Below are 27,929 nucleotides of genomic sequence, written 5' to 3' on the forward strand. Positions count from 1 at the left end.
GACTAGCATGAGTTATGTAATAAGGCCCAAGGATTGCATACACCTAATTTTGTGCTACGTCATTCAGGTCACGCAGCAGATGCCACGAATTTTTGAGATTTTTCATTCTATTCAAACAGCACTTGGCACATTTACGAGGGTGCCACCTGATATGATCAGTGCTCTACAGGGAGTTTCCAAATATTTAGTTAATCTATTAAGCTCAGATTACTAAATTTTCACTTACCTCTGTATGGATGTGATATGGAAAATTATGCGTATTAGCCTTTAGCTCTCAAATACTTCATCTTCTGAAGATGCTGCAAGTTCGAAGTTAGTAACAAGTTGCTTTCGATTATGAACGAAGTATACACATTAAAGTTCTAAATAATTACTTTACAGAGTATGGACGTTGAACCAACAACTCGCTAAAGATTTTCATCCGGCCTGCAAGAATATATCGAGAAACTGGGTTTAAAGTTCATACGCGTAATCAAACCACCAAAGACCTTGACAGTTAATGATATGCATGCTCGTTTTGCAGTCATACACTCGCATTGGTCTTCCTCCGATTTGTCCAATACATTTTTGTTTTAGTTCTAATTTCTATCAATATCTTCGACATAAATTTGTAAACAAACTTTTTCTCATATAAATCCGAACAAATTTAACATTTATTGCAAATTGGTGGATCACTAGTTTTTAAGTTGGTTAAATACTTGATTGGTAGTTACATGTTGTTTACAATAAAACGTTTTAGTGAATCCAAAATAATGTTATATATTAATATATACTGTACTAATTTTAATTTTCTCTTTAACAGGATGCAGCAATGGCTACATTACCTTTGAACTCATTACGGGATATGTCTACACATCGCCTTCAGATACGATGGAACTCATACCCGGAACGTTACATCTTACTCACTGTCTATCACAATGCCGAAACAATTATTCTTGCCAATCAGTGAACTTCGAGACGGGTCTTTGTGTATTATTTAGTTCCAGCGCTACCCAGCGGCCAAATGCTTTGACACAGTCTCAGTTCCCAGTGTTTACAATTTATGCACATAAAATATGCTTGTTAGGTAATCATTTGAATAATTTATTTTCAGACAATATACAGTATATTTATATAATAACGAATGATATCGTATCACAAAGTCAAGCCATTTTGACATGACAAGTAGGTTTAATTGAAAGAAAACTTTAAAATAATTAAAACTGACAAAGAAACTCTCAAATGAAATTTATAATAAATGTTTTCATTTTTTTCTTTAAGTGATAATGTCTATTATTAGTTTCTGAGATCAAAAAATAAACCTAGAAAAATTGTATCGCCGCATGTTACTGAAACCAAACACAGACGTTAAAGCAGAACCATTGATAAGTTTCAAGGGTAAAAGAAGGAAAGACCTACCCTCAGGAACTGTAACGAAAGCATAGTTGTTCCGTTTAGAGTGGAAACGGTGGTTGACCATGAACATAAAATTGCGCATTATATAACTATGATGGAAAAATAAATAATCGTTGTAAAATAGGGAACGGAAAGATGAATAAACGGAGTAAATAATAAAAAAATAGAATTGGTAGACTGAATTGAAAAATACAGAAGTTCATAAATGAACTTCTGAATAAAAAATTACTGAATAAAAAAGAATCTTTATGGTGCGTGGGCCATTTCAAGCAAGCGGTCAAAATCATAAGAAAGGAAAATAAATGAAGGGTGGATGAGTACAAATGGCCACCAAAGATCAGTTTGTGTTCTAATTAGTTGTAATAAAATTTTATATGGTTGAATTGCAATTAGTTGATATAATTTAGAGTCGATGGAGGTTTATAGACTTAGGATCGGTCCTAATGGCCGAGTTTCTGATATACATAGTTTTACTTCGTTATTTTTGGAATCAAATATGAAAGCTTTTTCAATTCTTGAATCATAATTCAACTGTATAGCGTGCTATGCAGCAACAGTTTTAGTAAATTTCATCACAGTCAGGTTGGCAAAGAAAACAGTACATTACATTGCAGCGATTATGTCGTTTTTATTTTTTAATCGGGATGATGAAAAAATTAGCTAATTTTTGGTCGTTTAAAATATATCTTAAAATTTATAGATTTTATCATAGAGAACTAATATTTGAGAAATGAGATTTCCTCTGTATCAATCCTATAAACTTCACTAAACAACGTATACCCCCTGCCCCAGTGCTCTGATCAGTCAGCTTCTGTAACCCAATGGAGCTATGCGCTGCTTCCCAAATGGAGCATCCCGCAGACCCGCAACCATTTCGATCTCTGTTGTCTCTAGATCCTTTCCAACTCTTCTACATCAACAAGAAACTTCGGTGTCCAGATTTATGCACAGTAATCCAGATGGCGTGCTCTCAAGGGCTTATAAAGAGTTATAATAACATTTTATTCTCACTCTGCTTGTCAGTGTGTTCTTCAATAACCAAGTAATTCTATGAGCTACTTTAAGCACTTTTACAATATGACCTCTGAACTTTAACTGGAGTCCACTAGCACCCCTAAATCCCAAGCTTCATTAATTTCTTGCAACCCAGTTCAGTCAATGTAGTAGACAGTTGGGAATCTTTTCCCCACAGATCTTTTCCCAATCATTAATGCAAAATAAATAGCAATGTCACGAGTACAGAGCCATGTGGCACACTACTAGTTGCACATTTTCTTTTGGACTCTACTCCTCCCTAAATTACTTTCTGATGTCAATCCTTTAGCAATCGTCTTGTCCACGCCACTAGTTTTATATCCAAAATCATTTTCTTCAGTTTATGTAACTGCATCCCCTGCAGTATCCTGTCAAATGCTTTTGCAAGGACCAGCAATAGTATCGTGTAGCCATTCCCCTTATCCAACTCTCAACTGTTTCATTATAAAAATAGAGTAAATTACTGAGGCATGACCTACCCTTCACAAACCATATTGCCTCCATACAGCATCCCATTCCTATTCATCTATTGCCGAAGTTTGTCTTTCACCTTGACCACCCACTCCTAAAATGCTGATTGGTCGATAACTTTGTCTTGGAACCTTTATGCAATGGAATTATCCCCCTCCTTTCTTCCATTCCCTGAGGACTCTACAAGAGCTGAGATTGAGAGTAAACAATCTAATCAAAGACACTATCAATTCCCAGCACGTTCCCATAATACGCGAATTGATATCCAATCAAAACCCACAGCTGCACTCACATCAAGATTCTGTAATATCCTATGTACCTTGACTTCCTGTACCCTTACGTCCACATTAATGGATGAAGGTTGGCTTGCATACAATAGCTCCTCCGTGGAAACTGAGATCACACAGTTTAGTACATAATGTTCTGGCACAAAACGTCTACAGCTGTGGATGTTCTGAACTCCTTTAAGAAAAAAAAAATCACCATGTCACTGGGGGTGTTTGGAATCACGTTACGAGGCTAGTGTATTATGTCTGCTAGTTACAGTAGTTCTGGTTGATTTAAACGCGAGTTTCCATACGGGAAATCTTCAACCACCGTATGAGACCAGCCAAAACGCATTTTTCAGCAAAACTAAAAATGCCCAAAGTATTCTTAACATTTGTCACCAGTCTATTACGCTAGAAGTAATGACTGGCAGATAGAACATTGCAGGAGGTGTGAATTCGCCCTCCTCTCTCCTCCCGAAAATAAAATTTCTTCTTGCATTAAAAAAAAATAAAATAAAAATAAAATAAAATAAATAAATGCCTATTGATTGTACTGTCGGTTATGACATATTAAACATTGCATTTATCGTGAAAAGGTATTTCATAATTATAATTTTCTATGGAATTACTGTGATCTAATAATGTGAATACTTCGCATAACTCCTAACACTAGATGTAGCATGTAACTCATAAGTAAATATTCATCCAATAATATCTATGTTACGTCATGCACACTAATTAGAACATTCAAAATAATGTGAAAGCGAGCTGGTTTGTACGAACGAACGATAAGGGTTATTTCATATTTCAATGGATGTCATCATAGTGTTGTGATTTTATCTCGTGGAAGCTTTCTAAAATCTATTTTCTCTCTCTCTCTCTTTTTTTTTTTTTTTTTTCGCTATCGAAATTTGCACCTGCTGTGTAACCTATACTCCAAATTTTGCACAAGGTACTCTTTTAGCCAAGAAAATACCGTAAGCTAGAGGTGGCCAACCTTTTTCGTTCCATGCGCAATTTTTTTATATACGAGTTCAGATGCGCCATACAACTCTTGTATCCTTAAAAACTCCCTGTAAAAATAAATTAATATAGAAATATTTAGTATAGACATGATATATTCGTCTACTTTCCATTCGAATTTTTATCACCAAGACATCTTGCACATATTTGGAGACAAGGTTTAACAAGTCCTTCTCCATCAGAGAAAGACTTTCGTTTTTTGGCCAACGCTAAAACAATTTGAGTAGGAAGCTTCTCTCATCGCCAAGATTTCATAACTTCTTTTAACAAACATATTTCGTCTTCTTCCTTTTTCTTAATCACATATTCCAAGCATCAGTTTTCCTTCTATTTCAGTCTGCTGTTATGTTTTATAATGTCTATTAAGATCGTGCCTTTTTATTATGTGAGAAAGTGTTTTCACTTTCTGTAACTGATCGGTAACTGAACGTAAAAACAAGGCTTAATTTTCGATAAAAAGTACAAAACTGCAAATGTTCACAAAGAACAACACGAGTATCACTGGTAAAAAGACTGACAAAAACATGTGAATGTACAAAAGACGTGCACGAAACAACAAATCGCTAAAAATAATTACTAAGTTTTGGCTTTTTTTTCTACAAATCAGTTTTTGGTTAATATTTTTTCCATGAATAGGTTGGATTCAATGTTCCACTTTTAGCGCATGCGCCATAGGTTGGCGACCCCTGCCATAAGCCATGTTTCGTCAGAATAGCTAAAACGTTTGGCACACAAATTTTGATCCCTCCACCCCCGTGAGAGTTTGCATTCATGTCTAATACCATCATTTTCATCTCTCATTTCTCCCCCCCCTACACACACACTTCTTCCGCTTGTTTTTGGCTGTCATTTTGAGAGTTCTTGTTTTTGGCTGTCATTTTGAGAGTTCTTGTTTTTGGCTGTCATGTTGAATCTGCTATCATTTTGCATGAAATACATCTCTCTCTCTCGCTCCCTGAGAACACGGTAGGAATTTGAATCTGGGATTAGTACTCCCCATTCGGGTTTTCTGCAACACTTGATTTATATCTGAAGAAATATTAGACTTATTCCATTTTGCAAAGCTACTTTACATGATTAGGAAAGATCACAGAGTGATTCCGAACTCAGTCTTTCCTTGTCAAATGGACGTTTCTCCCCTGGGTTGTTACCCTTCGCTTTCATGTAGTTTTGACATATCATAAGAACCATCCAACCTAACATCAAATTTTGTTGTATGTTCCCCTATTTGATTCTGAAAAGGCTTGAATATATTTGGATTTCATATTTTGATTCCTTTTGATAGTTTGCACCCCTTACCTTGAGATCTTTATTTGGAATTATAAAATATATTTTGATCAAAATACAGAGATTCTTTTTATGATGTTTTCTTTGAAGTGTTCTTCGCTACGTCTATATCTAAGATAATTTTTTTGCCCCCTTTTTTTTTCATAACAAAAATAAAAAATCTGTAAATCGGTAAACTAGAAACATCCTCGCAGTAAAAATTGCGTAACTTAATAGCTCTAAATATCCTATCCGCTACTGAAGTTTTAAATACGCTACAAAACTTTACATCTCAGCGATGGGCTTTTTCCTAAAGCAGAAACCAGAATGTGGGATCTGTAACTTCTTATGGCCCCACAGTGTTGTCTTTTTTTTTTTTCTCGAATATTCATCATCTAAGCAAACATAAAGTGAGTTACGATTTTGATAACTGATGATATTATAAAATTTGAAAATCCAAACTACAAAATTATTAACTGAATTACTAAATAAATTTCTTAATATTGCAAACCTTAGAAAAATAAACTAAACTTTATGTGTGTGTTTTTTTCGATAAATTACATTTCAGGCTTATCTTTAAATATCTTATTTCGATTTTTTTAAATACTTTTTTAATTTTCTTTACATTACTTTACTCTGCTTCTGTACATTACAATAAAAATGGACAAAACTTACTTAGATTTTAATTCTAATCATATATTTTCGGTCATGTCTCACGGTTAGTGCAATTGAATGGACAACAATTTAAAAAACACGACACAAAACTGGAAAAAAAAAACGCGTGTTACAAATATGAGCAGTTATAAACATGAGAGGCTCCGTTTGTATACCATTAAACATTAAAGTGAAAGAGCAATTTGCATCGCGGAGAAAAATAACTGCAACGGTGAGGTCATGTGTACCTAATAAGATCGCTTTCAAAAAACAAGGAAACTTTCAGGTTATTCTTATTAAATTGGACTAATGATTTCCATAGCTTCGCAACTTTCTTTATAAATTCCTTCTATTAAAAAGGGGGAAAAAACGGCTTAATGTTATACTTAAGTCTTTTTCCAAAGAGTTTAGACAAAGGTAGAGCATGATCTGCAACACCTGATTTGTGTAACTCATGGAAAGGAATGTAATTCTGCCATCCTTCTTGCATTTCTAAGATAATAAACAACCATTACTTCTATCTTCCATTCTACACACAAACATTTCATTTTGTTTTTGGAACTTAAATTGTTTTTTTCCCTGTAGTTGTCATGATTGCTATTTGTCTTATAGAACACTATGTGCCAACATATTGCACGCTACTGCTGAATAGAACCATTTGTGTCGGTGTACAATATGCTTAGAATCGCATCAATTACTTTTTTTTTAATATAAAAACAGTATATTATCATTTTGTTGCTCACTAATACCATGTACAAACTGGAATTTCCTTCCCATAATATTTCTCTGAATATTATGGGAAGGAAATAGGTTTACAATCCTTTTAATGTGTCAGCTGGGTGTAATATTTCTCTGAAATATTATACCCAGCTGACACATTAAAAGGATTGTAAACCTATAATTCATCCGCGCTATGTGAGAGTAAATGTCTAAAAAGGGAAAAGAAACTATTAGTAGTTTTTTTTTTTTAATTGCTGTTGTCTGTAGTCCTAAATGAACGCTACGTGAGGAGGGTGTTCCAGAGGTAGACGGAATGAAAGAGGATCACAAATTCGGTAGGTTTAGAAGTCGAATTGGGACAAATGATAATTTTATACAACATACTGCGGTTGATGGTAATTACAGTTATTTGCACATTAAATCCCGTTTACTTCTATGACTAGCACCATACAATAAGACAAAATAATTGTTCATTAAGTCAGTTAATATTTCGCTAGATTCAAAGCATCTTCAGAGCACAATATACTTGTTAGAAACATGAGCCATTACATTTAGGCATGTAGTAAAAATATGAAAACTGCAAAATATGCAAGAATTAAATCCAACGAATATTCTCTAAGGATAGAGGTGACCTTGGTCGTTCGGTTAGCGTTTAAAAATGAATGTCCCAAATTATGGGTATTACTTACTTACTGTAACATTTCTTGACATTAGGGGAGTGCTTTACTGAAACCAACTCAAAAGTTAGCTTACAGATTTGTAATGCTTGTAAGTAGGGATATTTTCCCTCCTACATCACCGCGTGAAGAATGTGTCTGCCACAAATGGCGGCGTAAATATTTCTTATGATCTTCAAGGGGAATTGCGAATAGTTCTTTCATTTCCAAAATCGCTAGTTTGCAAGCACCAAGTATTTTGCACATTTTAAGGTATTTTAAAACTTTGATCATATTTTCACCATTAAAAAAAAACGAATAAGCCAAATGCTGAATAAATGAATATTCTCTTGAATATATGGTATACTGAATCGAGATCGAAATAAGAAAAAAAATATTTTTTCATTCTCTCAACTTTGATTTAGAGACTTACTAAGTAAATTTCTTAATTTGGAAAAACTTTCAAACCACTGATTTTCGATTCCTTCTTGTATCTTTTAATCAGACTTTCCTGCTGTCCGATAAACGATGCGTCTCTTTTACAGGTACAAGGAAATGTGACAGCGATTGGACATTCGAGAGGGTCAAGGGTTTCACGATGGTTGGAGGTAAGAAGAAAACTGCACGTGTGACATCCCGCGAAGCGTGTATGGAAATGTGTTTGAATGAAAAACAATTTGCTTGTCGATCAGCCACTTATGACACCGAAACGGGAGAATGCTCCATCTGCGACAACGACCGAACAACAGCGTCAACAAACAGATACTTCGTCCAATCTAGCAAAACTGTTGATTATTTGGAAAACAACTGCGTTGACGGTGAGTACGAAATATGTTAAGAGAAGTGGTAAATCTTTATTACTATTGTTCAAAGTTTATAGTGATAACAGATTATGACTTAAAAATTACAGCCTGAATAATCAGCAGTCTTCCCCTCATTGATACGATTCCCTCAGACTTGATAACATAAAAGCATTAAACTATGAACAGTAGCAAGAACTTCCCAGTAAAAGTATTTGACTTTCTAAAAAAAAAAATAAAATCTATTCCCTTTGCATGTTTCATAATCATTAGCAGCTCCATAGAGGTCATTGCGTGTCAATTTGAATGTAAAATACATTAAGTTACGAGTGTACGATACGTTATTAAACAGAAAGACGTGATGTTGCTGATAAGCGCCACTCGTTACAATAGGTGACATTGTAGCAAAGGCACATGACGCAGACCCAACTAATAAAATTTCTTTTAATTATTACAATTAAAAATTATTAGTTTAAACCATTTTATATATATTTAATAGGATATAAAAATGAAAGTTAATAATGTAAATAAAGAAAACAATTTGATAAGTACAAAAAACAAGAGAGAGTTCCCCCAGAAGAGCATTAAGTTGGAAGTTGAGGCAATCTGTCAAATCATTCTTTCTTTCTTTCTTTCTTTCTTTACAAACACTAGCCACAGTAAAATACATTATACACGTTTTCAAAATGTAAGTTAATTTAGAGGCAGAATGTTCGATTTCTGAAATCAGCTATATTAGATATACTAACTAATAATCCTTTTTAGCCATAACAACTGTTGCTCACCACTATAGAAACAAAAGAAAATAAAGAACACTTCCCAGGAGACACACTTAAACAGCCACAAGCAATAGCCCAGTAGATATCAGAATTTCTTGTTTCGTTTTGATCCTTTTGATGCATTCTAAAATAAAAATGATATTTCTCTTGTTAGCCGATACAATATTTTTAATTCCGCCTCACCACCCCAATAATAATAATAATTCAGCCTTATTATCGAAAATTTATAAACTATCTCATACAATTAACTTTGCCTTTTAATCTGATACAATCATCTTTTTGGAGAAAAAAAAAAACTATTTTATATAGTCGAAATTTTTTTTTTTTTTTTTAGAGGAGGAGGAGTGGCTGTTTAGCCGACTATTCGAACTGCAGATGTTTCTGATTATCTCATTTCCAAACTGTTCACAGGAGAATTCAAAATGTACTGCATTAAGTCGAATGCATTTCTACCTCTTTTTTTTTTTTTTGAAAATTTTTCATTTACTGCCATTCAAAAATGGCAGTAAATGCATTTCTTTTCAAATACGCAATATTTTCTTTTTCTTTATGGGACATTTTTATGTTCCTCACACCCACAAAAGTTTTTTGGTAAACCCATAGTGCATGTAACGTGAGTGGGCTAAGGATTTTTTATATTTTTTTATTAATTTTATATTTTTTTAGATAGGTCGGAAATCTTGCTGTAGTCTCTATTCAGGGCTCTAATAATCAGGGTGGTAGTCGTACACAGGTGATGAAAATCATGTTCCACCTAAGGACAATCAAAAATATCCATGTCATGATGCACGCCATCACAAACATGTTCTTTCCGAACCAAATTTTTGTTTGGTTTGATTTATTGTTTTGTTTTTGTTTTCAAAGGAAAGGAGAGAAGATTATTTTCTTGCTGTTTCTGCACCAGATGAACATCGAAAATAATTATAAGAACGACATTATTAATATTGAGTATTGGATAATTTTATATACTGAGTAAGAAGGGTTTGTTTAACGCTCCTGGAAGATAGTTGGATTTTTTATTTATTGCTTTTTTATTTATTGCTAATTTAAGGAACCGTGTAAAAATAACACTGAAAAGCCTGCGAACAAACCATAACAAACAAACGTGGCTTCGACAAAAGCAAAGGCTAACAGAGATGCCTGAGACGAGAATCTTTGTCCCTCTGAACCAAAACATTAAAAAAAATGGATCCTAATGATACTGTTGAAACAGATATCTAAAATGATTTGACATATTCAGATATTTGACAAATTTTAATCATTAGATAGTCGACCCAGGAGTTAAACTCAGACGAGATAAGAAAACCTTTAAAGAGACAGCAAAGTACAGAAAATAAGTAATTTACTCATTAAATTTACTCATTAAACTCGTAGTGGAGCCACCACTACGAGTTTATTTACGAGGAGCGCAAATTAAAAATGTGACGAATGTAATCGGGGAAAAGAAAATAAAAGTAAAAGAGATGGCAGTGCTCTAAGGAACAAATCATTTAAGTAGTGATAAATACGGTATGAGAGATGATTAAAAAGGAATGTTGGGAGAAAGGAGAGAGAGAGAGATTGATAAATGTTAGTCGATTACCGAAATGTACTACTTAAAAAGATTCTATTATTCTCATCCATTTGCCCAACGTTACATCACATTTATTTGCTGTTATTATTATTATTTTATTCACATAATTGATACACAGTCAAAACAAGATATCATATAAATAAAAATATGACTGGTGATTCATAACAATTCAGATTCTACCCAAGAATCTAAGAATAGTCCGTCAGGCAGCGTCGTAAAATATGGACTGTTCCAAATAATGCTGTTTTTTGTAGGTCATATGGGGTCACTTCATTGATTTTTAATTGCTGTAAATAGTTGGACAGCTTCTTTGAGGTTGCACCAAGTGCACCGATAACTATTGGGATGATTTTGGTCTGTTTAAGTTACAGTCGGCCAACTTCGATTGCCGGATCTCGATATTTAGTAATTTTTTCCAGTTCTTCGTTGTTGATGTTGTTATCACTGGGTTCTACAATATCGATAATCCAAACCTGTCGATGTTCGATAATTGTAGTGTCAAGTCTATTGTATTCCAAATGCCGATCAGTCTGTATTCTAAAGTCTCAGATAATTTTTGCTGTTTTGTTTTCCAGTACAGTCTCTATTTTATGTTGCCACCAGTTATCAGAAGTAGGAAAGCCGTATTGTTTGCATACCTGCCAATGAACTATTTTGGCCACTTGATCATGGCGGTATTTATAGTCAGTTTGAGATATTTTGCTGCAGGCACTGATTAGATGTTCTACAGTCTCATCTTTCTGATCATACGGAGGTAGCAGGGTTTTATCCAGGAAACTCGGGTTTTTCATCCCGCATACAGACAAATTGACCCTTCAGAACACACGCAAGTTACAGACAAAAAATACTAGTTGTGGTAGTGGTGGAGGTGGGCGGTAGATGACGTTGATGGAGATGATTCGTAGTAGTTGAAACAGTTGTAGGTGTCCTCCCGCGATGAGTCTTCGGACTCCTTGGAGGTGTCACGAATAATAATAATAATAATCTGCATTTATTGATGTTAAAAATTTTTGCTTTGATTGCATTAGTTTGTAATGCCTGTTCTTGAGCTGCTAGAATAAATCCTTCTGTTTCGTTTTTAACGTATCGATGTTGTAGCCATTGCCATGTCTTGTTCACGTCAATTTTGTCCTCAGTATCTCGAAGAAATTGGCCATGCAAGGGTTTATTATTATATTATATATTATTATAATATATATTATATAAGGGTCTGTCATCCAAGTGAAGATATTTGCTGTGACAGGAACTGATGTGGAAATGGAAGTTGATGCATTAAAACTACTAAAAATTTGCCACGCTACCGGCCAAGACGTCTATAGACGTTCACGTTATCATGGATGCGAAGTGCTTATTAAAATTGTAATACCATTGTTATAACAATGAAATATATGATGGATACGAAGCGTATGCGGATGCATATTTGATCCATAACGGCCGGTAAGGTGGTTAAGCACCAGAGATTATTATTAATAATAATTATAAGATAATTAATAATTATAATAATATATATTATATTATGTAATATATATATATATATATATATTTATTATTATTATTATTATTATTGTGTTATCGTTCGAGTTGCTTGCAGCGATATAAAAAAAAAAAACTTGTTTAAATGTCAATTACAAGTTTAACTTTCAATTATTTTGAAAGTGACTGAGAATTCAACAGACTACAGTCGTTGCCTGGGCATTGCGCCACTTTTAAAAACACAAGTTCAGGATTTTTCAAGTGAAGATGAGTTAGTTGGTCGCGTCCGGGATGACAAGGGTTTTTCCTTCCGAAAACTCAGATTTTCCATCCCGCAACCAGGCAAACTGACTAGGAGTATACACGCAGTTTACAAACAAAAATACATATTCAGGTATAAGATTAACGCTTTTATCTTATAAGTATGGTTACGAAAGCCGAGGATACACTTGGAAAGTCGTGGGCCTTGAGAGACTTTAAGCACCAGAGATTATTATTATTAATTGATAGTAGTAGTGAAAGACATAGGCCTTGCACAGAGCCTGTTTATTCACTCATTCATGCTTTTGATGCATTTTGACAGCTGCTTCGAGAATTCATAGTTTATATTATGCCAGGCAGAAATCTAGAATTATAAAGTTAACTCACGAAAGGTGTATTTTTTGAAGGAGGCATTTTTTTTATTCTTAAATTAATGCAAAAGCATTGTCTAAAAGAGCCAACTGGTCCTCAGTTGCATCGAAAATTATGAAAATAAAGACGATATTCATTGTGATTTTATAGTCATGTAGAAGAAAAAAAGCTTGTATTTTGAAACTAACATCCTCCATCTTCTTTTTAGGATGTTAGGCTCAATAGCCTGTAATGGCTAATACTTGACTTCATACAAACCTAATTAATGCTCTGATAGGAAGGTTAGTCCTCTCTCTCTCTCTCTCTCTCTCGCTATTTTTCTCTGTCTCTCTGCTTTTGATAGATGTACATAATCTATTTTGTCTGTTAACTACGTGTATTCTCTGGAGTTTACCATTTTAATTTTCATATTTTGAAGCCTTTTTGGCTTCAAACAATCGTTAAGCGTTTTCTAGATATGTCATGGTTATTCAAGAATTTTCTTTATTTTGCCTTATTCTCTTTACACATAAATTCGCAAATATCATGTACATACTACGTAGATAATTCTCTTCTTATCAAAGTACAATTCAGAAATATGCATGGTTAAAGTCTACAATAAACTGCATATCATGACACAACAACAGTCAAATAGGTACTGATACTCTGAATGTAAGTACATTTTCAATACATTAAACAAACGTGAGACCGAACAAAGGTGGGTTGTAACAACGATAGTTTACCATATCATTAATACGTCAAATTTTGTCATAGATTTTTCTTTTCTTGAAGCAGAAGGAGTAAGACTTTGCGAATTCCGGAAATTATCAGGACGTATTTTAAAAACCGTTGATGCTGTTTATCAGGATGTAACTTCACTGGAGGATTGTCGACAAAAGTGTCTGACTGTTAATTATCGATGTCAGTCATTCGACTATGGAGATCCTGCGAATAATGTGTGTAGGTTGAGTCACCATGCTACTGCTTCTCTTACCCATATTCAAGATCCTTATCTCGAAATTCCAGGTGTGACAACATACGAAATATCCTCATGTTACAACGGTAAGTGATACGCGATTTTTATTTTTTTATTTTTTCTGAAATAATGAATAACGGAAAGATGATTGTTTCAATGCAGATATTTTATTCATATTAAACCTGGAGATAAAACTTATGTTTCTAATATTTTTTTCTCATGAAAAGAGAGAAAAATAGCGGCGTGATATCGGACCCACTTATACTGAAAATCGTTAAATATCAAAGTACGCTGGTTCTGCTACATTTGTACGCAGTCATTCTGCTCTTCCTACCAAATAAGCATATTAGAAATAATTTATCCCATACGTTGAGTAACCACATTATTTGCGATACGGAAGAATATCCGAATCGTCTCTATATGCCAGTTCATCAACTCTATGAGGTTGTGAAAACATCCAGCAAGTATTTCACAGCAGGTGGATATGATGAATTCTACACTTACACCATAATAACTGCGAGAACTGCTTCCATGAACATTTCATTCAATCGCATCCCAAAGATACTCAACAAGATTAAATTCCAGAAACTGAGTGAACCAATCTCTTATGGCAAAGTCACTACCCCAGTCTTGTGATCATTCTTGGAGTCACGCATTCTGTGACAGAGCATTACCAAGCGTTGTAAGAGTCCATCACATGCAGAATAAATAGTCAGCATGAATTGATGATATGATCGGCAGCGATGTTCAGGTTCGCTGCACAATTGCGACTTTACTGTACTGTTCTGCATCAAGCAGCATAAGGATTGACAGTAAAATATGTCTCAGTCCATATTACTGTGTCGTGTATTGTTTTAAACATGCATGATGGATCTATGTTGGTTGACATAAGCTCTCTATCCGTTCTCATGACACAAGATGAATCTTTTTGCTTCGTCCACATGGAGGATTCATAACGCCATACAACCTTTCTTCGATCCTCTGATGTCCAATTCTGATGTTCCTCTACATAGAAATAGCTGCATGTGCCTTTTGAATTAAGAGGGTATCCCGTCTTTTCAACAGACAGATTATCCTCGATGATGTTAAATTCCCATTAGGGAAATATCCAAGGTATAATGCATTCGGATATTCTCCTTTGCAATCTATTAGACTTTAGGCTACTAGACTGCTAACCAATCCTCCGTCTATCTCTCACATCAGCCATGTGTTTCCGATTTCATGCCTGATATTGGGCTTCCTTGAACACTGCTTCACGTAGTCCTCTTATCAAGGCAGGCTAATAAAAGTATCTGTCAGAGTAGTACTTTTATTATCCCTTCCGGCTCTTATTATCATCTTTCCATAAAAGTTGCTCAGGTCACGACTTTTACTCTTTGTTACATGTAATTGAATGCAGATAATGTTTTTCGGAGACAAGCACCACTTAACTATGGTGGTAGTGCTTGCATACTAGATATCGTTAGCAGCATATTACTCGTGGTTTCCTCTTTGCATTGGTATATAGAGATTCATTGGGATGAGGCCAGTGTATTGTGTTTGCAAATGTTGTTCTTCTGGCCAGTATATCTGGGGATAAAAAAAAATCAGAGTGCCGGGAGGAAAACCCTGCCATTCTCATAACAAGGGTAGAGGTGTTTCTAATATTCTGGCCACTGAGTGTATAATGCAAGTGTCATATTCTTTTTAACTTTTGTTATAAATGGGACTACTGCACATATAAGTGCTTCAGAAATCAGAAACAAAGAGAAATTCTTTCCAGTTTATTAAATAATGATTTAAAAAAAAAATAGATGAGTTCTAAATTTCGTTTAACGAAGAGGAACATCTGTAATGCAACCTTCAGCAGTTCCCACGCACATGAAATCAGTGTCAAGTGTAGCAAATAATTAGTCATGATCATTCAAATGTTAGTATTAACAATTAATTAAAGTTCGGTTGTGATGGTCAAAATGGTTCGGCGATCTTTGAGTACGAATGAATTTTAGAAAGAAATTCTTAAGACACCGGTAGATAGCACAATCGCTGATCGTCTCATTAAGTATGATGCAGTGATCAGTAATATATTTGTGACATGAACTATGTGACACGCGCTTCCGAAGACTGTTCGCATATATCAGTTACCTACTTGGAATGATCCAGACAGACAGATAGCTGTTTAGTGATTTATTGTCTACAAATACACCAATGTAAATATAGGACGAAACGAATACAATAAAATTATATTTTCTTCTGTTCGATTCGTCGAATGCAATAAAACACCGTTTCATAGTATTCGAAATAAAGGAAGAATCGAATACAGTAAAAATCTTTTATTCAATTTTATTTCAATATTTGACGAAAGCAGAAGAATCGAATATTTACTTCAGTATATGAAACTACAATGATACAGTGCAGAATTGATATGTAAATAAGCAGTCAGGAGCGCCGCACACGCCCTCTACATTTTAATATGCTTACTCACCTCGTCTAAAAAGAAATATAAGATATAGCACGTCCACAGATACGAGACACTTCTGCGCATGTCAACAGAAGGAGAATCCATCCCGACAATAGGGTATTCAAACCTTATTGTGGGATGAGTGTTTATTATTACACGTCGGAAAATTAACTTCTCTTTTGTAGTTTTTAAAGTGGTCACTATTTTGCTTGTATAACACTGGAAACTTTTACCTATAAAGCACGTGATTTCGCGTGTTGGTGACCAATTTGTACATCTCCTTATTTCTTTCTCCCCTTCAACATGAATTGACTCTTCTTGGCAGTCTGCCCACGACGGCTCTCGCTTGTGTGATCGGACTATAATATGTTTAACTTGTCCACAAACTGTTGGTGTGCACGAAGAAAGAATATAATGCTAAAATTTAGTTTATTGAATCATAAAATAATGAATACGTTTTTATCTTATTTTTTATTTTTATTTTATTGATTTTATTAGTTGGAAGGATGTGGTAGGGAAGTATCTATTTACAAATGTGAGGGGGGGGTATAAAAATGTATTTACTTTTTGGATTGGAAGTATTTATTCACACATTTTACTGATGGGCAATATTTGAAAATACCTAAAATTAGAGTATGCAAATGTTAAAATGATGTCACCTGAATCAAGGGAAAAAATAATGGATTTGTTTGCGGGCAATTAAAAACAAGACAGTATTTACACTTTTCCTGAAGCGCTAGAGTACTCTGGGCACATTTCGCCGCCCCCCTCTCATTGTTTGGGGCCCTTAAATTGAATTGGCCCTAATTTTTCGGGGCCACCAGTTGAGCCTCGTATGCCTGTTCATAAGCACAGCCCTGATTAAAAATGAGAAATGCTTCTGACTATCATCTGTTTCAGCTTGTAGTGTACGTCAATTTTTTTTTTTTTTTTTTTTTTTTGCGCAAGGTTTCATCACCTAAAGTACAGAAATGAAATAAACTGAAACCACAGTCTGCTAATCAGATTCCTACTATACTACACAGAAAGTTATTTTTATGTGTTAATGTTGCAGTTTGTAGAGAAGAGTAAGGCTTAATAGCAGTCTTGGTTGTTTGGAAATGTATGACAGCTATTTCCAAAGTTTCAAAAACAGTTGTATAGATAGGTACAATAATCCAAACTTTCCGAATTGCATGATTTAAGTAAGACTGTTTACAGCGATTTCTTTTTTTTATAATCATTATGAGAACTATCATATCATAATCTCCATAAACAGCAACTCAGACCAAATTATTTCACTTATACTGTGTTATGACAATTAAATGTTATCCAGTACAGTTACTGGGAATGTAGTCTACTCTTTCTGTGAAGTCCTATAGTACAAATGCTTGTATTTAGGTCACATTTTAAATGAGAATATGTTATTCCCCGAACTTTATAATTTCTCTCCTTTTTTTACAGTTACCATTCAGTGCAAAGCAAGAGAAATGGTCGCTAAAGTCAAAACCAGCAAACTCTTCAATGGCAAGGTGTATGCTAAATCGAGACCAAATTCTTGCGTCACGGATGTTGCTAATACTGTGGAGTTCGAAATTAGAATGGCTTATCACGATTTGAACTGCGATGTCAAACAAGAGGTAAATGACTGTTCTCATATTTATATATATATTTGTTTTTGTTTGTTTGTTTTTCATATAAAGCGCTCAGGTGGGCTTCTTAAACACATGTTTTATAGTAATTAACACTTTTTACAGGTTTTTGAAAAGGGAAAAAAAACATACTCGTTATTAAAAGTTTTTACTTACAAACTGAAACCTATTCCTTCTAGTTATCGAGGTGAAAAAATTGAGTATTATTTTCTGCTTAATTATGAAAGTCTGAAATTAAGTATCATTAAGCTTATTATGATAGCGACAGTTCAGATTATGCTTCCGAGTAGAAAAGGTTTACCATGTTGCATATTATTACACAATCTTCTCACTTTTCTATCTCAAATTCGAACTTTCTTTAAGTTTACTCTTTCTACACTTCCCTCTTAATGCAAAAAGTGATAACTTTTGTACTATTTTTCGAATTTACGTTTTTTTTTTTTTCCTTGGAGCTAGCTTTTCACTATTCCCGTTCCATGCCACCTACTTAATGAACTTTCTCTTGCTTCTTTTCCATTTATTTTCTTAATTTTTAATTTCAAATAAAATATTCTGAATTTTTAATGCCTCAGAAACAGTAATGCCAGTTATTATAATATTGGAGATCTGAAAAATAACACATTTGGAAGAAAATCGTTAATGGGATTAATGTAAACTTTATTTTTTTAGCACTATCATAGAGTCCTGTACATTTCAGGAATGAATGATTTCTTTATATGCTGTCTTTTCTGAATCCCGCAATTCCTAATATCCAATACCTCTCAAAATCAAAAATCCATTGATGCAATTACAAAGCTAATAAGAGAATTTTTTTTTCTTTTGCTAAAGTTTCTTCTGTGTCATCAAAATTACATCTTTAAATAGCATCTTAAAATTCTTAAAATTCTGGCCTTTATTCATTCGTATATAATGCATTTAATCCTTTACTTCCACTTTCAGAGATTCTTCTTTAAAGACTTTCACCGATGACTTCATGCGGCCTGTAATTTTGCCGGTGCGCTATCACACTTATGATTGTTTTATTATTACGACGAAGCAAATTAAACTATGACGCGAGTAATCATATGTGCCCTTCGAGATCAATTTGTTTGTTTAGAAGGGAATTTTACATTGACACACGGAATGTTCGTGGTCTACAGATTGGTGCTCTTGAGATTGTCTGTAAAGAGATGGAGAGGTATAAAATTGACATCCAGGGAATTACAGAGACCAGATGGAATGGAGAAGGTTACTTCAAAAGACAGGATAATAGGCTATTTGTTTACTCAGGTGGTGACCTAAAACATCGTGGGGTAGCTGTGATACTGAAGATAGCTCACGAAAGAAGCCTTCTTGATCATAACCCCATTAATGATGATAGGATACTTTCTATTAGACTTAAGGCTCACCCTACCAATGTATCAGTTGTAGTCATTTATGCACCCCACGCGGATAGGCCCGAAGAAGAGAGTGAGGAATTCTATGAAAACTTACAAACTGTTTCGGACTGCCTACCAAGGAGAGACATACTTTACATCTTAAGGGGACTTAAATGAAAAAGTGGGAAATAGTATGAGAGTCAGCCTAGAGTAGTATGGCATGTTTGGTCTGGGTGAACGTAACACCCGTGGTGAAAGACTGTTGAAATTTGCCTGTACTAACAGACTAGTTATTACCAATACCTGCTTCCAGAAACATCCATGACGGACCTATACTTGGACATCTAACATTGATAGGTCAAGGCACCAGATTGGATACATCCTGGCTCTCCAGCGGTGGAAGACGAGCATCTCTGATGTGCGTACTTGTCCTGGAGCAGATTGTGGTGCAGATCATCAGCTAGTAAGAGCCAAAGTAAGAATAAGACTCCGAAAACTTCCAGGTCAGGCACATCCCACCAGATTGGATGTTAGAGTAATTCCTAGTGGATTCACAGAAGAAACATTAGTTCTGGATGATTTTTGGAGACCAATGAGGAGAACTCACTAGAAATGCTTTGGGAAGGAGTTAAGGTGATAATACAGGATACAGCGAAGAAGTATCTCGGCCCAATAAGATGACCAAGAGACCCATGGATATGAGATTCAACATGGGAACTAATCAAAAGAAGGCGGTTGGAAAAACAAAGAGACACATAGAGACTGAAGAAAACAAGAGATTACATGCAGAAGTCAGAAGAGCCATCAGGCAGGAGAAGGAAAAGTTCTATACTAATAAATGTGAAGAGATAGAATTCCAGATGAGGAGGCACAATTATAAAAGGATATTTTATTTAGTTCGTGATTTAAAGTACAAGTTTAAGCCTAAATTGAATGTCATCAAAGACAGGAATGGAGAATTACTAACAGAAGAATTGTAAATCAAAAACAGATGGAAAGAATACTGTGAGGAACTATACAGCAGAGTGGATAAAGAAAATGTGGAGCCCTCTCACCAGGAAAATTTTGATTTGGGACCTCCTCCAATTAGGCATAAGTTGAAAGATCAGTTAAGCAGCTTAACAGCAATAAGGCCCCAGGTGCAGATGAAATCCCAGCAGAGTTAATTAAGGCCAAAGGGGTGAAGAGTATTTCATAGATTAATTACAAGGATATGGGAGACAGGATCATGGCCTAGAGACTGGAAGAAGTCGGTTTTCATACCACTGCATAAGAAAGGTGATATGAAAGTGTGAAGGAACTAGAACTATTAGTTTAATATCTAATGCAAGCAAAAATTTATTGAAGATCATGCTAAATAGGATTGAGGCAAAGATGCCCGAGGAATAAGCAGGTTTTAGGAAAGGTAAGGGCACCAGAACTCAGATCCCTGTACAAGTTGGCTATCAGGTTGATAGCCAACTTGTACAGGGAGCAAGAAACCACAGTAAGAACAGGTGTTAGATTGACTAACTGGCTTCAAGTTGAAAAAGGAATTAGGCAAGGATGTTTACTTTCTCCTGACTTATTTAGTATATATACGAAGGGCATCATGCGTGAAGCATTGGATGAACTCAGGACGGGAATTAGGATAGGAGGTAGATTGATCAGTATTCTGAGGTATGCTGATGATACAGTACTCCTTTGTAATGACATGGAAGAACTAGGACTAATTCTTGACAAACTTAACAAGATCAGTAATAACAGAGGACTTCAACTAAATCCTAGCAAGACAAAAATTATGGTTCTCAAAGGAAACACAAACAGAGAAGCTCTTGAGAAACAAGTGTACCTTAATGGAGAAAGAATTGAGGAAGTCAGCAAGTTTGAGTACCTGGGATCCATTATTGATGTGAAGAACTGCTGTTCAGAAGACGTCAGAAGAATGTTAGGAATGGCTAAAACAACAGTCAGAGACCTATCTAAAATCTGGAAGGATGGATCTATCTCCATGGGAACAAAGTTGAGGATTTTGGATGTAGTTGTTTTTCCAACAGTGACTTATGGATGTGAGACTTGGAACCTAAAGAAGTCAGCGAAGTAACGGATATCTGCTTTTGAGAAGTGGTGTTACAGAAGGCTGTTGAGGATATCATATAGTGAAAGGCATACAAATGAATGGGTGTTAGAAAAGATCAGTAGAACTTAAAGGCGTCTTAAGAATATTGACAGAAGAAAGTTAAAATATTTTGGACACATAGAAAGGATGGTAGGAGGAGACTTCTCAGAACAGTAATAGAAGGTAAAGTTACTGGAAAAAGAGGCAGGGGTAGACCATCAATGAGATGTATGGATGGCATGTGTGGAGTGACTGATCCTCAGAGAGGTGGGGCCGCCAGAAAAGCAAACAACAGGATTACATGGCGAAGACTGGTGTGGCACATCACCGAGCATCGTAGTGATCATACAGCATATGTAGATGCCCAGTGAACATATAGATAGATAGATATGACAACAAATATTCCCTCATTTGGAATACTATCCCACACGTGGTAGGAATTGAATATATCTGTGTAACATATAATTCTTTTCTTTGAAGGAATTCGGTGGTCCACTACGAAATCCTTTCGATTTCGTGCCAAACGTTGAGTATAAAACAGTTAACAGCTATTTCGAAGGTCACTACAGAGAATCCTTAAGGAGCTGGTACCTTTTCGCACATCATTCAGGTGGATCAGTATTTAATAGCATCGGATAACGCTCCACGGCAGGAATACTATGCACGATGCACGTGCTGGCCAATGTCTATGAAGATCCGTCCTCTCCTCCATAATATCCGGTTCTCGGACCAAGCGCATTTCCATCTTAGCTGTCATGGAAACAGACGAACGTATAGGTTTTTTGGTTTCTCGAGACCTGAATTTGTCTAAGAGAAACCTCTTTACAGCAAGAAGGTCATCGCATGGTGTGTGGCTTCCGACCATGGCTAATTGAACCCTACTTCTTTAGGGGAGGGTGGTGTAGACGTGACCTTGAATAGCGAATACTACATCGAGAATGTGATGGTTTTTCACCCAGGATTTGTGCAAAAAAAAAAACCCATTCCATTTCGTGGACTGGTATTCCAACAGGAATACCTGTGCACGAAATTAATAGAACGCTTCCCCGTGAGGCTCATTTCACAGAATTCTCGTACAAGTTTCTTCATGTTCTCCTATCTCACATTGCTTTCGGGTATGTTGAAGGAATGGGTATTCCACCCAAACTTTGAACTAAGAGATAAAATTACATGATATATCCAGCAGATGTCCTAACCCTTGTTCTGCAAGTGAAAAAGAACCTTCGCATGCACTACGAAACCTGTCTTGAAAACAAGGTGCCCATTTCGAGAAAGTAAATGCTCGAAATGGGCACCTTGTTTTATGCTTTATTCGGCCAAGATGTCACCGACAGTTGTGTGTATGTGTGTATATATATATATATATATATATATCATCAGGTGTGAACATATATATTTCTTTGTTAATAAACCCGTTTACTCCATAACATATATATCGTTGTAATTATTCAGTACTGTACAATGTTTTTTGCTGCGCCACGCCATACTTTATCGATAAAATTCATTATGAAGAAATGTATATTCTAAAAGTCATTATTTTTTAAGGAGATGGTTATGAAATAATAATATAGTAATATTTTTTCCCTATCAGGGATTTGGTCAATTTTCAAATGATATTGTCATCCAGCATCACGACATGATTGTAACCAACCAAGATTTAGGACTATCTGTTCACTGTCATTATGACCTGTCCAACAGAAGTGTTGCTCATGGTGTGCAACTGGAAATAGATGGGTAATTTTTCCTTTTGGTTATTCATTGAAAATAAGAAAGAAAGAGACTGTTAATAAAACATTCAAATACAATCGAATTGATAATTCATTAATATCGATTCCTCCTGCCAATGTTTTCGCTCTTAGGAGAACAAGTGTCAGAAAATTATTAAGTATATAGATTAGTTCACACGGTTCGTTCAAGTTCTTTGTTATCAGAATAATTTTTTACTACCATTCTTTCTATGATAACGGAGACGCAAATTCCAGAAAAAAATTATATTGCTTTCCTAATTAAAATCTGATTAGTCAAAAATTGAATTACTTTTATTTAAATTTTAGTATTGCAAAAGATTAAAAAATATTAAAATTAAATTGAAATGAAATCAGAATGTGAAGAACCTAAAGAATGGAAGCATTTCTATAAAGTTCTGTTTTTCACTAGTTATTTCATTAAAAATTGCAGTGTAAGTTTATTATTTAATGTTACTCAACAGTGAGGTTGATACCACTGGAACCAAGTCCGCTGCAGTCAGTTCACCAAATGTCACTATGCGCATTACCGATCGCTCTGGGAATGATGTACTTACAGCCCAAGTTGGTGATCCCCTAGCTCTCCGATTTGAGATAGGAGACAGACATAGTAAGTTTGCCATTTTTGCTTGATTGTCAGTAAGTTTCTGGTCTCCGTTTTCGCAAATCGAATTGTCACAAAACACAATGACTTTTGTGACAAGTCGATTTGTTACTCCACATGGAATTAATTTTACAGAATTTACTCTCTTTGATGGGATCGTTAAAGTCTGCAAGCTTTGAATAGGGAAATTCTTGGCAAGTCCAGTTTCAGCATACAGCTGCCAAACGCAGGATTTGAAACGCGTCAGTGCGTGATTGAAATGGATTGCCATTGGATGTTGGGAGTGCAAGCAGTGTGAATGAATTCAAAAATAAGTATGATAGGTGGTATATGTAGTATGTGGCCTCCCTCGATGAGTCTCTGACTCCCTGGAGGTCTCTCTTAATAATAATAATAATAATAATAATAATAATAATAATAATAAAATATAAGCTGTGCATCTAAAGATCAATTTGTTTCTTTTATGGTCAGTAATCTAAAGTTTTTGATAAATAAAATAAAATAAAAACACTCTGTGACCTCTACTCGAAAATAATAAACTCAACGCCAGGATAAATCATAAGAAATGTTCGTCCAGTGAAACAAGAATGCTTCTTTTTGTCCTTTCCTTAGTACTTTGGCAGCCTACTGAAGAAATGGAAGTTGACAAGTGAAACTGGTACAAGATTATGTTGCTCAATCGTTAGCTTTATGCTACACCTTTCTTATTTTCTCTCTCATTTTACATGAGAAATGAATAAACAAGCAGAATTAGATTATTAGAACGTAGAATGAATGCCTCTGTCATCCAATCCATCAACTTAGTTGTTAATGTGGATTCCAAAACGTCTCTTGATTGTGTTTTGAAAGGGAAAGTTCTAAGCTGCCAAAACTTGGTACTGTGTAATAGTAACAGGCAGAAACGGGGAAAAAAAGTTTCGATAAGTGTTGCTTGTAAGGGTAGAGTACTTGCAATGCGTGATAAAGTCCCGATGATATCAGAACCCAAGACGAGGTATTCTATTCATACTTATTAGGCAATTTATTAGACTATTTATGCAAATCGCCCCCACGAATACTCTAATAGCTATTCCAAAAGTATATCCAACAGTTGGTATTATTGTAAAATTCAGAATTTCAAAGCTTCTGAGAGAGGGAAAAAAAAAACAGCTTTCGAGAGAATTCAGTGTCATCTCTCACCTTCACTGTTCCATTCATTCTTACGAACTTTATATTAGACCCGTACATTTGTGGCTTACCAGTCTGACTGTTAGATGAGACGATCAATAAGAATCAAAATAATATTCTGCATTCGATCATTCAGACCAAATCGCATCTGAAATTGACACTGATGGATGCTACGTAAACCAAAAGTTGTCTGCTATTATCTCGCCCAAAAACTGCATCCTCTGAATATCCAAGTATTATTGTGACATCTCCAAGGAGTCCAGAGTCTCATTGGGGGAAGACACTCCACGCCACATAACCCACCATCTACACTACTTAATCCTCCATCTATACACATCCACCATCTACTTGATCCTCCATCAACTACATACAACGCCATCTACCGCCATTAACGGTACATTTAGTCTGTAATTGAATGTGTTCTGTGGCCGATTTGCCTATGTGCGGGATGAAAAACTCGGGTTTCTGGAAGAAAAAAACACTGCCACTCCCGTATGAGATTGGCTAACCTTCAGTTGAAAAGGTCTATATAAATATTCCTCTCGTCACGACGGGAATCGAACTTAGGACTTTCCCAATCATAGAGTTCAGTGTCCCATCAGTGCCGTTATTCCAACTACACTTAAGCACTTATTCGATAAATTCTTTGTTCCTAGTCCAAAGCTTATCTACAATTACGGAGTATGGAATTATCATAAAAACGGCAAATCTGAAAGTCCTGCACTTATACTTACTTATCCTGCTAATGTGATACGCATTTTTTAAAAATAACAAAAATATCCACAACGAGATGAAAAGGAAATAAAAGCATTCATCTGGTTAGTACCATCCTAATCGTAATGCATATATATTCCTCATCTCAGAGTGTCTTTTCTAGAGAAAGAGCTAACTAAACTAGGAACTAAACCAGTTAGGTATTTGTTACAAAGATAGTAATAGAACAGAAATTATCATACATTCTAAGATAAATTTCTTCATAGAAATTGCATGAAAACAACATCATGCTGAGGATTATAGGAGCTCAAATTGCACGTAATTTACGCATTGAGTAAAAATACATTTATGTATCACTAGGTATAAAAACTACAAAGTGCAGTTTTAAACAAGAGATATCTTGAGAGGATTTTAATTAAACACACGACTCGATTTAATTGATCTATAATAAAAGGGAGAGAGAGAGAGAGAGAGTCATGATGAAAACCGTGTTCGTCTTCATGACCTACTCTTATCTTAATTCTTCTTCCACGCCATTAGAAAGGTAAGAAGAAATTGACTATTTTTGCTAATACAAGAACTCTATAAATCAGAACTGTTTTTATTTGTTTGAATTCAAGCCCAAAACAACCAAGACTATGAGTCCAGAGTATTTATTAGCTGGATAAATTACGTGTATTTTTATGGCCAATTTCATTTCCTGTTTTTAGAATGAAAACCTCGGAAGGGAAACACTTCCACCTTCGTAACCTCACCTTCAACTGAAAATTTTTTATAAAGGTTCTTCGAATCCTTGAGGGCATTTAAATACATATCTTTGAAAACAAAATCTCGTCATTATCGACTGAGCTGAGGCCTGAAAGCATCAGAAACAAGTGAAAACGATGCCATATTCTTGAGGAAAATTTAAGGAACTAAGTAGTGTTAGCAAAACGCATGCATGTCTTGTTTAAATTACTGACCATGTATACTTTTAAATTGTGTTTTAATATCTGATTTTAGGTCCTTTTGAGATTTTTGTGAGAGAGCTTGTAGCTATGGACGGCATTGACAGCAGTGAAATGATGCTTATCGACACTGTAGGGTAAGTAAATATTCAAAAATTTCGACAGTATGCTTTCTTGTTTCAGTTAAGTTATTAAATTCTGTTCAACGACATTCGATGAGGTGTAATTTTATTGAAAGAACCAAAAACAATCTTCTTACATCTTGTTATTCAATATATGAGAATATTGCTCTTACATTGGTAACGCCAGTCATATAAATATAAATAAACAAAGCAATCCAATAATAAAAATATAAAACATTTGCATTAGCAGGTTTTTTAACATTTGCACTAAAAGGGTTTTCATGATTTCCATAATGGATTTAAAAAAAGTGTTCGCAATGTGCTTATTGAAATTAGCAAAAGAATCATAGGATAGTTAAACAAAACCACTGGATAGTTTATCCAGTGGTTTTGTTTAAAAAAAAAACTGCAAGATAAGCTTATGCTTACCTTCTTCAGTTCCTGAATACTAGCAAGTCAGTGATCCTCTTCTTCCTGGTGGTAAAACTACCACCAGGTTTCGTCACAAATGAAAATGCATTTAGAAATTTGGAAGACGTCACTTTCTTCACGATATCAGTTCAAAAGGTGGTAACATATTTAAAGATTTTTGGCAATTTTCATTCTTAAGTTCTTTAAGAACCCATCTTGTACAAACTTTACTGAAGTGGTTTGTTTTGAATAACTTCATAAGCAGAACCTCGATTGATCTGCAGTTGGGTTATCATTTCCTACATGATTACCATCAGGTTTTGGTGAATAAGTGTGTGTAGGCTTTTGCAATGCACTTATCAGTTGTTGATACGAATGGCCTTTCTGTTCGTTCTCTTTCAGTATTACTTATCAGGCAGTTTGGTGAACACGTATATGATACACTGTCGCCGCACTCTGACGAATTTCTGCATCTCCATTGTCCTCAACCCACAAAAATTGAATCACTCCAACTGACATAAAACTGTGCAGCTGAAGGAAAAAATGTTCGTCATTAGTGCAGTCACTACAAGGTGTAGTTCGCATCCCTTGCAGCTGTAAAAACAGGAAGTTGCACCAGTCACAAACTGTAGGTTGCATTTTTGTTCAGATGTGCATTTTCTTTTCCCTTTGCATAAAATCTGAGGAAGAAATTTTTTTTTTTTTTTTTTTTACTTTTTTATTTTCAAGTTTGGTCAAGGATCAAACTCACTTTAATATTGACAATAAGTTTCGTATTTATGGCTGCGCGTGCATTCAGAGCAGGGACTGCCCATATTATGTTTTACAATATATCTATTATACAACTGAACTTTGAACTGGATTCTTGTCAAGAAACCAAATTTCTTTTGTCTGCGACAAAAGGAATTTGATTTATTGACAAGAAACGTAGACCAAGTTCTTCTATCTTAATTTGATACGTTCTTTTAATTCAAAGAAGTCATCCTTTTG

General features: G+C 35.0%; 1 protein-coding gene across 1 annotated transcript in view; it reads left to right on the forward strand.

Moving 5' to 3' along the window:
- Positions 1–282: 282 nt before the first annotated feature.
- The window catches only part of LOC150108750 (uncharacterized), a 48,289-nt gene continuing 20,642 nt past the window's right edge, over positions 283–27,929 (forward strand). The window contains exons 1-8 of the mRNA XM_090390516.1: positions 283–312; positions 803–1,066; positions 8,035–8,307; positions 13,522–13,788; positions 17,586–17,761; positions 22,821–22,963; positions 23,439–23,584; positions 26,462–26,543. Coding sequence (XP_090246642.1) covers positions 297–312; positions 803–1,066; positions 8,035–8,307; positions 13,522–13,788; positions 17,586–17,761; positions 22,821–22,963; positions 23,439–23,584; positions 26,462–26,543 — 1,367 coding nt within the window. The 5' untranslated portion in view covers positions 283–296. The remainder of the gene's footprint in view (positions 313–802; positions 1,067–8,034; positions 8,308–13,521; positions 13,789–17,585; positions 17,762–22,820; positions 22,964–23,438; positions 23,585–26,461; positions 26,544–27,929) is intronic.

This window comes from Typopeltis vanoorti, chromosome 3, assembly GCF_054136105.1.
Source record: "Typopeltis vanoorti isolate ZY-2024b chromosome 3, IOZ_Tvanoo_1.0, whole genome shotgun sequence".
Classification (NCBI taxonomy): Eukaryota; Metazoa; Arthropoda; class Arachnida; order Uropygi; family Thelyphonidae; genus Typopeltis; species Typopeltis vanoorti.